The 13066-nt window shown below is 44.5% G+C and overlaps 1 protein-coding gene across 3 annotated transcripts in view; it reads left to right on the plus strand.

Moving 5' to 3' along the window:
• Positions 1-13066, plus strand: part of LOC122561323 (CREB3 regulatory factor-like) — a 94663-nt gene that overhangs the window by 53644 nt on the left and 27953 nt on the right. For all 3 annotated transcript variants that reach the window (XM_043713017.1, XM_043713018.1, XM_043713016.1), the window contains one exon: positions 10598-10789. In XM_043713017.1, coding sequence (XP_043568952.1) covers positions 10598-10789 — 192 coding nt within the window. The remainder of the gene's footprint in view (positions 1-10597; positions 10790-13066) is intronic.

Here is a 13066-nt window from a genome sequence, read left to right on the forward strand (position 1 = left end):
ATCTTTAGTGGTAGTTATGTAGGTATGGGTTCGATGTGCTGAAGGGCCTTTTCTGTGCTGTTTGACTTGGGGGGAAACAAAATTGCTCAGGGTTGATCAGCCATGATCATATTGAAGGTGGAGCAGACCCAAAGGCCAGAGTGGCCTACTCCTGCTCCTATTCTCTATGGGTGTATGTTATGCTTTGGGGGGCATTGATGGGACCAGATCTGTGTACAGAACTGGTCACTGTACTTACAGAAGAATGTTAGTGTATTGGAAGCATTAATGTAAGGTTTACTAGACTAATACCTGGAATAAGCAGATTTTCATATGAGGAAAGGCTAGACAGGCTGGGCCTGTATCCTCTGGAGTTGAGAAGAGTCAGAGGAGCCTTGCTTAAAACATATAAAATCCCGAGAGGACCTGACCAGCTGGATGTTGGTAGGCCGTTTCGTGTTGTGGGAGAATCTAGAACTAGGGAGACAGTTTAAAAATAAGGAGGCACCTACAGTCAGTTTGGATATATCGCAATAGTTCTGTTCTCGGACAATCTCGCGTTATGTGAAAATCACACAATAGCCGCACCATTTAAACTCATGGGACCAGAATCGCTATATAGCAGTACAGGTAAATAATGTACGCATTCTACAAATAACGGTCTAAATTCTTCAATCGCATTAAAGTCGATTCGCATTGATGAAACACGCGCTATAGCAGAACCGACTGTATTTAAAACAGGTGAGGAGAAGGAATTATGACACTTGAGTCTTTGGAATTCTCTTCCTCAAAAGGCAGTGGATGTAGAATCTTTAAATATTTTCGAGGCAGAGGTAGGTAGATTCATGATTACTCAGGGGATGAAAGATTCAATCAGGAGTATACAGGAATGGAGAGTTGAGGTTAAAACCACTAAAAAAACTTGCGCCCACACCTCCTCCCTCACTTCCCTCCAAGGCCCCAAGGGATCCTTCCATATTCACCTGCACCTCCACACACATCATTTACTGCATCCGCTGCACCCGATGTGGCCTCCTCTATATTGGGGAGACAGGCCGCCTACTTGCGGACGTTTCAGAGAACACCTCTGGGACACCCGGACCAACCAACCCAATCACCCCGTGGCTCAACACTTCAACTCCCCCTCCCACTCCACCAAGGACACGCAGGTCCTTGGACACCTCCATCGCCAGACCATAGCAACATGACGGCTGGAGGAAGAGCACTTCATCTTCCGCCTGGGAACCCTCCAACCACAAGGGATGAACTCAGATTTCTCTAGTTTCCTCATTTCCCCTCCGACCTGCTGCGCTTTTCCAGCAACACATTTTTCAGCTTTGATCTCCAGCATCTGCAGTCCTCCCTTTCTCCTAGTTAAAACCAGGTCATCCATGATCTTATAGAATGGGAGAGAAGGATCAAAGGGCTGAGTGGCCTTCTTTTGTTCCTTGTTTGTATGTTCGCTAACAGTTGCTCGAAGGATAGGTGCCTGGATTGCTGGGCATCCTCAAAGGAAGTTAAGTCAGGCCCAGTGACCCTGTGGATCCAGGATTGATGTGGGTTGGCACTGCAGTGTTGTCAGGATTGTTGCTGCACAAGTGGCCATTGGTGCTGAGAGGGCCCCTTCCCAGGACTATCGAGTACTATAGACCGGGCCCCCCCAACCCGACTTTACCCAGAAACTGTTGAGAGTCTGCCACGTTCAGGGACGGTGGTGGTGTCGTGGTCATGTCACTGCACTAGTAATCCAGAGACCCAGGTTAATGCCCCAGGGAATATGGGTTCAAATTTCAACATAGCGGATGGTGAAATTTGATTTCTATAAAAGTCCGAGTTAAAAGCTAGCCTAATGGTGACCATTGTCGTAAAAGCCCATCTGGTTCACCAATGCCCTTTAGGGAAGAATCTTACCCAGTCCAAACACAAAGAACATAGTTGACTCAAGAATCGCCCTCTGGGCAATCAAAGATAAGCAATAAGTGCTGCACTAGCCAGCAACGCCTGCATCCCATGAATTAATTTTTTTTTAAACATTTCGACCCTCACTGCCGAAAGAGAGCAAAATGCCCCCAGAACAGGCTGTTATTCAACCACTTAGCAGCTGAGTTGGCCGAGTGAAAGCAGCCAGAGTGCTAACTTGCCTTTCTCCCTGTCTGCCCTTGCCATTTTGCTACCTGTCTTGTTTCCTATGTTGTAAAATTCAGATCATAATTTCCAAATCTCTCCAAGATTGAGGGCTTTCCCCAAATTGTGATTGGGTTTTCTGTAAATTCATTGAAGGAAATGGATTGTGATTCATAGAGATGTACAGCACTGAAACAGACCCTTCAGTCTAACTTGTCCATGTCGACCAGATATCCTACGTTAATCTCGTCCCATTTGCCAGGATTTGTCCCAGATCCTTCTAAATCCTTCCTGTTCATGCACCTGTTCAGGTGATGGTCAGCATGTCCATCATTATTGTAATATGGGACTGTCAGGATAGTGGGAGGTTAAATAGATGGACCCTGGAGTTTTCATGTCTCATAATGTTTTGTACAACATAAGCAATGAAGATGTTAAAAGAAGTGGAAATAAATGTGATTCATTTAGGTGGAAAAGTCCAACGTCTACACTATATGGACAGTGAGTAAATCTAAAATACATAACTGAATCTATTTTTGATATGAACGTAATGAGCCACAGTGTCAAATTTGCTATGGTGTAAATTACTTTAAGTTGTATAGACATTTGATAATTAGGAATGAGAATTACTCAAAAAATGCACACGTTGTCAAAGCTTTTATCCTGCATCAGAGGGCACTCCTCTCAATGTAAATATTGGCTTTCCTCTTGAATTGGTATTCTTGCAAATTGTCCTGATGTGTGCAAGATGAAAACTTTTGTCCTAAATTTCTTTTTTTACAGAATTCTATAACGTGACCAATACTAACTAATTTGAGAACAACTGACCCTGATCAGGCCCATAAATTGTCTGGCAAATTACATTTGTGTGTGCACTCTCCACTATCAGAGCTTCAGGGTCAAAACTATCCTCCTGACTGAGTGACTAAGTGCGTTGTCTGTGCTTAAAGGCAGCCTCCAGATTGGAAGTACAGTACACTTTATGTCTACACTTTAGGAGCATTATTGAACCCTTGATGAACTCTGGGACTTTCTTGTGAGCTCCGTATCCTTCCTTCACAAAGTTCAACTTATCCAGTCTTTACTGTGAATCTCCTATCACTTTTTCCTCAATCACTCATTTCTGTTCTTGGTAGCATAGTGGTGATGTTATTGAATGATAATCCAGGAATTCAGGCTGATGCTCTTCAATTTACTTGCACAGAGACAGAGAGACAGTCAAATGAGAGAGATGCACACACACTGAGAAACATAGACAAAAATATCAACATGCATAGATGCAGACTGAAGAACAGATGCACAGACTGAGAAACATATGCACTTTCATAGACTATGGGATAGACATGCATACACATGCACAGACTGAGGGACAGATATACCCAGAGAGAGACTGAGGCATACCCACATGCTGAAACACACGTTGTCAGTCACTATCAAAAAATCTTGTTTGTAAGGGCTTGCTCTGAGCAAAGCTGACCTCTTTTTTTTTCTGCAGTTAACACCATCAATTTATGGAGAAAGTGAGGAATGCAGATGCAGGAGATCAGAGTTGAGAGTTTGGTGCTGGAAAAGCACAGCAGGTCAGGCAGCATCCGAGGAGCAGGAGAATCAGGAATTTCTGATGAAGGGCCTTTGCCTGAAACGTCAATCCTCCTGCTCTTCGGATGCTGCCTGACCTGCTGTGCTTTTCCAGCATCACACACTCTCGACACCATCGATTTATATCTACCCTTCATCTGTTCTCTCCTGTACTACTATTAGCAGCCACTTGGCCTTCTGCTGTGGGCACCTCCACCCCATGTTTCACTTGTTCTCCTTCCCCATTTTTCCCAAGTGTAAAAGCCATCACCTTTCACTTCTCTTCAGTTCTAAAGAAGTCATATCAGATTCAAACAGATGCTGCCAGACGTGCTGAGTTTCTCCAGCACTTTCTGCATTTAATACTAACGCCTTGGGATCATGGGTTCAAACCCAACCATCTAAAACATGAAGCTTGTCTCAGTTATCGTCTCCATGAAATTATCATCAGTTGTCGTGGAAACCCATCTGGTTCATTTAATAGAATTCTATAGAATCCCTACAGTGTGGAAACAGGCCCTTTGGCCCAACAAGTCCACACTGACCCTCTGAAGATCAAACCATTCCCCTACCCGATTACATTTACCCCTGACCTACACATCCCTGATTTCCATGGGGCAATTTAACTTGGCCAATTCACCTGACCTGCACATTTTTGGACTGTGGGAAGAAACCGGAGCACCCGCAGGAAACCCACGCAGACAGGGGGGGATTTTCAAACTCCACACAGACAGTTACCCGAGGCTGGAATCGAACCCAGGTCCCTGGCGCTGTGAGGAAGCAGTGCTAACCACTGAGCCACCATGCCACCCCGATATTTCCTAAATGTCCTTTTAGGAAAGGAAATCTACTAACCTTCCCTGGTCTGGTGTAGACATGACTCCAGATCCACAGTAATGACCTGGATGGTTGTTCAGTTCAAAGCAATTAGGGATGAACAACGAATGCTGACCTTGTCAGCAACACCTATCTCATGAGCTTTTTTTTAAAAAAGTTGCACCCCCTCCCCAAATCCCAACGTGTTTCAAACGTATGAACATATGATTTAGAAACCAGATGAAGGCAGTTTGTTTTGCCATTCAATACAATGATGGCTGATCTGATTACCCTACGTTCCTCACCTAACCTGAGCTCCATCACCCCCATAACTTATCCCCAATCTACCTTTGGAATATTCACAGCCTCTTCAGGAAGAGACTTCTAAAGACTCGTGACCTAAAAGGACAAGGGCAACAGATAAACGGGAACACGGCCCCCTGCATATTCCCTTCCAAACCACTCACCATCCTGACTTAGAAATATATTGTGGTTCTTGTTTTCTGTCTCTATATTCAGTGTCTCAGTATGCCTTTAAGAGACTTGCTCATGATTTCATTATTGCATGATAGCATGTGACCTGAGAGTATATAGGTCTCAGACTCCATCTTACTTGGGACCACTTGAAGCAAGACATGCTCTTTGAAAGTATGTTGCTCTGACCTATTATCTGCCAAGGCACCATTCATGTGATTGCAGTCTTTTTATATAATAGTCAATTGTAAACAATATCTGTTGAATTTTCCAATCCCATTTTATCCATGCCTTGTTTTATTAATGTTAAACAATTAGATAAGCATTGCTGTATCAGGTAATGATCCCTGACTGGAGGCAAAACCTACATCAGTTCCTTCAGTATCACTGTGTCAAATTCCTGAAGCTCTGTGGGTGTCACAACATCCCAAGGGCTGCAGTGATTCATGAAGACAATTCCCCTACCGCTTCTTCTCCAAGGCAATTAGGGATTGGCAATAAAGACTGGCACAGCAAGCAATACCCACATCCCATGAACAAGTTTTAATATTTTTACAATTTTTGTTAACCAATTTGCATCTTTCTTTTGACCGCGCTCAAACCTTTTTCCGCTCCTGTTGGTATCCTGTTGTGTATTTCGTTTGTAGTTTGGGAGATGAGATCACAGTGGAACTGTTGGTGGGGCTAATTGAGCAGGCAGCAATTTGGGAAGCCATGAAGGGGCAGTCACCCTCGGTTAAGCGAGGGGTTGGGGAATTGAATTTGTCCCGGAGAGTTGGGTTGTCGGGGCATTAGATACAGCAGGTCTGAGCTGTTTATTAGAGATGGCTAAGCTGCCGGCCAAGTTTCACTTTACCAATTTATTGTAAATCGCCCCTTGAGTGTAATGTTGGAGAGGCACCAGCTATGGTGAGACATCAGAAAGCTTGGCTTTGTGGAATCTCACAAAATATTAACCTGAGAGTTCAGGAGAAATATTGGGAGAAAGCAAGAGTTCTGATAATCAAAATGGCTCTACTTTCTCAGGTGGAAGCAAGTGACCGTCTATACTGTTTATAATTAAACTGCCTGTTCCTGAGACCTTACCATGAGGGGAGCTGATAACATTTCCAAACAAACTCTCATCTATGATGAAGCAATTCTAAATCACTCAACTTACTTGGAAGTTGATGATAACCGGATCATCCAGTTCAACCAGTTAAAAACTTCCCTTCCCCAAACCTACTGCTGAATTAATTCAGTCTTCCAAATCCTAAACAATGCAGATGATCTCTGCATTTCCAGGATAATACAGATCCCTGTTTCATCTCTTTTTAATAAGCTCCAGCAGTCAATGTGAATCTCTACACTGGCTGAAGTGTGCAGCTTCCAATAGACTTCATTAAAGATGTTAGAGGAAATGAATCTTGGTACAATAGGATACTTGCTGTGGAGATTTGGCTGACCTCCAGTTTATGAGGTTAGATTCATCCCTACAGAATGGAAACAGGCCATTTGGCCTACTGAGTCCACACCAGCCTTCCAAAGAGCATCCCACCCAGACCCGCCCCATTTCCCATTACTAATCCACTAAGCTGCACATCCCTGGACAATTTAGTATGACCAATCCACCTGAACTTTGGACTGTGGGAGGAAACCCACACAGACACAGGGAGAATGCACAAACTCCAACCAGACAGTTGCCCGAGGGTGGGATCGAACCCAGGTCCCTGGTGCTATTAGACAGCAGTGCTAACCACTAAGGCACCATACCACTCTAGACATTTTGGAAGGACTCAGTCTTTGCGCTTATTGACTCCAGTTAACTGGGACAGTGACAGCAATGCTACATTGTCCAGTGTATTTGAGAGGTTTGTACACAATAAGGTGACATACTTACTTTTGCGGGTATGAGAGGGGAAATGAGGGAGGGGGCAGTGCATAAGGGTGTTTAGGATGGCTGAGTACTATGTGTACGTGTCTGTCTGTCTGTCTGTCTGTCTGTCCACATGTGGCATATATGTAGAACAGTGAAACTCCAATGACCAGATGCCTAGACACCTGTGTACACTTTTCATATCCATGGTATATGAGTCAGATACCATATCCACCCTACCCAACATTTTCCAAAGAGGTGATCCCTCTCACCTTTCAGTTCAGTGTATTAATGCACCTCCATTTCCTCTCCTACAGAAACGTTGGGTATAGAGTAGACTGAAAGAATGTTGCCAATGGGGCTCTACTGCAATTCAAACCCCATCTTCATTCTCTTGGGATTGAGATTGAATTTTTCAGGCTCCATGTCTTCAATTAAAGATATGAAGACTAGCGTCTAATAAATTTCTGAAAATAGTGGCTTCTTGAATGTTGGTTTATTATGACACAATGGGGAATGGGGGTGGCAGCACTGCACTGATGGTATCTTCTAGAGGAGCATAGCATAAAGTGAGGCCATCTGATGTTTTGATGGATCAGCCAATTTAGCAGTTCCTTTTATCTTGAAAAGCCTCTATTAAAAATGTAAAGGCAACACTTTCATTCAGTGTGTGCAGTGGTTACAGTAGCAGTATTTAATATAAAAGCGATGAATTTTGCATTTACAACAACCATGTCCTCAATTGTCAAGGGGTCGGTTGTGCAATTGACAGAAATTCAGGAAGTAGAGGTGGCCCCATAAGACCATAAGAAATAGGAGTGGGAGTAAGGCCAATTGGCCTATCGAGTCCACGCAGCCATTCAATCATGGCTGATGGGCTTTCAACTCCACTTACCTGCACTCTCCTTAATTCCTTGTGAGATTAAGAATTTATCAATCTCTGCCTTGAAGACGTTTAATGTCCCGGCCTCCACTGTGCTCCGTGGCAATGAATTCCACGGGCTCACCACTCTCTGGCTGAAGAAATGTCTCCTCATTTCCATTCTAAATTGTCCCCCTCGATTTCTAAAGGCTGTGCCCACGGGTCCTAGTATCCCCGCCTGATGGAAACAATTTCCCAGCGTCCACCCTTTCTAAGCCATGCATTATCTTGTAAGTTTGTATTAGATCTCCCCTCAACCTTCTAAACTCTAATGAATACAATCCCAGGATCCTCAGCCATTCATCGTATGTTAGGCCTACCATTCCAGGGATCATCCATGTGAATCTTCGCTGGACACGCTCCAGTGCCAGTATGTCCTTCCTGAGGTGTGGGGCCCAAAACTGGATACAGTATTCTAAATGGGGCCTAACCAGAGCTTTATAAAGTCTCAGTAGCACATCGGTGCTTTTACATTCCAACCCTCTTGAAATAAATGACAACATTACATTTGCTTTCTTAACCACGGACTCAACCTGCAAGTCAACATTTAGAGAATCTTGGGCTAGTACTCCCAGATCCCTTTGTACTTTGGCTTTATGAATTTTCTCACCGTTTAGAAAATAGTCCATGCCTGTGTTCTCTTTTCCAAAGTGCAAGACCTCACATTTGCTCACATTTAATTTCATCAGCCATTTCTTGGACCATTCACCTAAACTGTCTAAATCTTTCTGCAGCTTCCCCACCTCCTCAGTACTACCTAGGTTAAAAACAAGGACTGCAGATGCTGGAAACCAGATTCTGGATTAGTGGTGCTGGAAAAGCACAGCAGTTCAGGCAGCATCTGAGGAGCAGTAAAATCGACGTTTCGGGCAAAAGCCCTTCATGTCGATTTTACTGCTCCTCTGATGCTGCCTGAACTGCTGTGCTTTTCCAGTACCACTAATCCAGAACCTCCGTATTACCTGCCTGTCCACCTAACTTCGTATCATCAGAGAACTTCACCAGAATGCCCTAGTCTCTTCATCCAGATCATTAATATATAAAGTGAACAGCTGCAGCCCCAACACTGAACCCTTCGGGACACCACTTGTCACCAGCTGCCATTCCAAAAAAGAACCTTTTATCCCAACTCCTGCCTTCTGTCAGACAGCCAATCCTCAATCCTTAATCCATGCCATTAGCTCACCTCGAACACCATGGGCCCTCACCTTACTCAGCAGCCTCCCGTGAGGCACCTTATCAAAGGCCTTTTGGAAGTCTAGGTAGATAACATCCACTGGGTTTGCCTGGTCTAACCTACCTGTTACCTTTTCAAAGAATTCTAACAGGTTTGTCAGGCACAACCTCCCCTTACTAAATCCATGCTAAATCCATGCTGACTTGTTCTAATTTGACCCTGCACTTCCAATTCTTTTGTCTTGATCCTTTCTTAAACAAGGGGGTTACAACAGTGATTTTCCAAACATCTGGGACTTTCCCTGACTCCAGTGATTTTTGAAAGATTGCAACCAACGCCTCTGCTATTTCCTCAGCCACCTCCCTCAGAACTTTAAGATGTAGCCCATCCAGGGCAGGAGACTTATCAATTTTTAGACCTTTTAGCTTATCAAGTACTTTCTCCTTTGTAATGGCCACCATACTCAACTCTGCCCCTTGACTCTCCTTAAGGAGGCTCATGGGGGTCAGTAAAATCATTCCCTCTTATACATCCGCCACTCTCACACTGACAGTGAACTGGTAAAGAGATTCTCAGGAAAGATCACTGATCTGAAATCCATTAAAGATTATCAAAGGTTATAAATATATTAACAAGATTGCTTCATTGTTCTGTTTCTCTGCCATACTGGCATCTGTAAAAATAGACAAACAAAGGTTTGTGTGGGAGGTGAAGCTGATGAAATGATGAGGGATGAACTTGGAGTGGAGCAGTATTGATAGCCACCTTGTGATCAGTAAGCTGGTAATGTGTTTATGAAAATACAAAGAAGGATTAGCTTGGAAAGATGCCTCTCTCGCTGTCACTCGCTTGATGGCTTGAGCATTGATATTTAAAATAATTTGTCCCTTGAACTCTTTGACATTTTCACTGACCTTTCCTGAGAACTAATCACTCATGTTTGGCCAAGCTGAGCTCCACAGTAAGAAAGTGCCATCAAGTCTTAAGCAGTCAGCTTGATAATTGACTGAATGGTTTAGCTGCATCTGTCAGTTACTTAGCACTGAATGAAATCATCGCAAACACATTTGGCTCAACAAGTCCACACCGACCCTCCGAAGAGCAACCCACCAAGACCCATTCCCCTACTTTTTACCCCTGACTAATGCACCTAGCACTATGGACAATTTCCCATGGCCAATTCACCTGACCTGCACATCTTTGGGAGGAAACCCACGCAGACACAGGGAGAATGTGCAAACTCCACACAGACAGTCGCCCGAGACTGGAATCTAATCTCTGGCGCTGTGAGGCAACAGTGCTAACCACTGAGCTACCGTGCTGCGAGAGTGTGGACTTAAAAGAATGCAATTCTCGGAGGGTTGAGGAGATGCAGCGAGGTGTACGGAAAGGGAGCAGTGCAACCATGAAGAATTGTGGCAGCTTTTAATCAATTCTTCGATAGATTTGCTTTTTTCACTGTGTGCCTGTGGCTAATCAGCATGTCCTTCTCACCTCTCATTAAGGCAATGATTGCTGCACGATGGACTTGCTGGTCACCCTTGGGCCAGGTTCCTGCTTCCCGACACCCCTTTTGTTTTTGGTTTTGTTGTCGGCAGTGTTGGATGTGAAAGGCGCAGAGCCCAGGGAGGTGTTTTAAACGCCACGTGCAACTTTTTTTTTAATGTTTCAGGAAATGAGCACGAGACGTCGACTGACGTCACATCGGAGGTGGGCGGCAGGCGGCTGAAGCGGCGATATTTCTGGGAGTACAGTGACAGCCACACCACGCCCAGCAAACAAGAACGGACCCTGCAGCCTTCGGAGTGGGACTGCTCCACGTTACCGAGTAATGTCTATCAGAAGGAAAACGGCGTCGGGCAAGGTGAGAGCAAAAATGAGTGGATGCCACTGGAAGCCTTCATCCCATTAGCTGCCTTGTACGTCTTGCCTGATGTGTGTCTATGGCGTGTCTTGGATCTTCGTGGTTGCTATATAAATGCATGTTGTTGTTGGTAAAGACTTCAACGCCATTGAATGATTGGCGATAGGCCGGGAAAGTGGAGTTGGGGGTCGAAGTTAAGCCATCATCTTACTGAATGGCAGAGGGAAGGCTTAACTGGTCATAATCAAAGGTTGTGGAGGAAGTCAGGAAAGTGGAGATGGCGATGATCAGACCAGCCATGATCTCACTGAATGGCGGGGCAGATCCGATGGGCTGAAGGGCCTACTTCTGTTCCTAACATCTTATGATTTTGTATGATTTGTAGTTATTATGGTGAGGGAGTTGAACCAAAAGATTGAGAAACATCAGCAGACTGAACATTATGAATGACAATAGGAAATGGAAATCTTTTGAGGGAGAGGAATTTCCGAAGCAATTTTTTTTTTTTTTTTTGCTTTACATTTAAGCATGGCCACTTTCTCAGTAAAAGAAGTCGTGTTTTAATATTATTTCTTAATCTGGCTTCAGTTTCCAGTTTCCTCGCACTGTCCAAAGACGTGCAGGCTAGGTGGTTTGGCTGTGCTAAAGTGTCCATATTGAGTAGGGATTCATGGCTAGGTGGGTTAGTCATAGAAAATGCGAGGTTAATGTGATAGGGTGAGGGATAGAGTGCTCTCAGGAGGGTCAGTGCAGACTTGATGGGCCAGGTGGTTTCTATCTGCACTGTAGAGGGTCTAGGATTCCATAATTCAGTCTTGCCTTTGGCTTTCTAAAAATGATCAGAAAGGTACCTGGTTCTAGCCTTGGTCTGTGTTGAGTGATCAATTTCACTCCCATACGCTAGTTTGTTTTAGAGTCATTGAGGCCGAGGGAGTGGAAAATGTAAAGAGATTGGTTTCCCAAACCTATTTGGCAGCTCTTGCTGCCAACATTAGAGTGTAGGCATCAAGTTAGGCATCGTTTCACCCAACTGTGTCCTGTCATCATTGGTCCACCAGTTCATGGTCATGTATGAGGCCAGGTGGCCAGCTTATTGAATATCCGGATTTAGTGTGATGTTGAAGAAATCAGTGGCTTCAGGAAAGGGTAAGGAGAATTCTCTGCAGCTGTACAGGTTGGCATGAGCATCCCATTGCCAAGTGAACAACTGGAGGTGTTGGTGCAGAATGTGATGAAGTCTCGTAATCTGGGGAACAAATGATCTTTTTAATTTGCATTCTGGAGTCTACACTCATGTACACACTCCTGTGTTGACAGCGAGAGCTGCCAAACTCGTTTGGGAAATCCAGCCCTTTGCATTTTCACTTCCTTGACTGCAGTGACTCCAAACGAAACCAGCCTATGGGAGTGAGATCGATCACTCAACGCGGACCAGGGTTGGAACCAGGCACCTTTCTGACCCCTGATCATTTTCAAAAAGCCAAGGGCAAGACTGAATCATAGAATCCTAGAATCCCTACAGGACAGAACAGAGAACACAGACCTGACAGCACAGGAAGAGGCCCTTTGGCCCTCCAAGCCTTTGCCAATGCAAATCTAAATCTGATGTCTATTTTCTAAGGATCTGTATCCCTTTGCTCCCTGCCCATTCATGTATCTGTCTATCATTCCCACTCCTACCACCTCCACTGGCAAAGCATTCCAGGCACCCACCACCCTCTGTGTAAAGACCTTTGCCCGTGTATCTCCCCTAAACTTTTCCCCTCTCACTTTGAACTCATGAACCCTAGTAATGGAGTCCTCCAGTCTGAGAAAAAGTTTCTTGCTATCCACCCTGTCTACACCTTTCATGATTTTGTAGGCCTCCATCAGGTTCCCCCCTCAACCTCCTCCTTCTAAGTGAAAATAAACCTGATCTATTCGACCTCTCCTCATAGCTCACACCCTCCATACCAGGCAACATCCTAATGGACCTTCTCTGCACCCTCTCCAAAGCATCCACATCCTTTTGGTAATGTGGTGACCAGAACTGTACGCAGTATTCCACATGTGGCCGAACCAAAATCTTATATAACTATAACATGACCTGCCAATTCTTGTACTCAATACCCCATCTGATGACAGAAAGCATGCTATATGCCTTCATGACCACTCTACTGACCTGCGTTGCCACCTTCAGTGAAAAGTAGACCTGAACACCCAGATCTCTCTGTATATCAATTTTCCCCAGGATTTTTCTATTTACAGTATAGTTCACTGTGGAATTACATCTTCCAA

This window comes from Chiloscyllium plagiosum, chromosome 22 (assembly GCF_004010195.1).
Source record: "Chiloscyllium plagiosum isolate BGI_BamShark_2017 chromosome 22, ASM401019v2, whole genome shotgun sequence".
In the NCBI taxonomy this organism is placed as follows: domain Eukaryota; kingdom Metazoa; phylum Chordata; class Chondrichthyes; order Orectolobiformes; family Hemiscylliidae; genus Chiloscyllium; species Chiloscyllium plagiosum.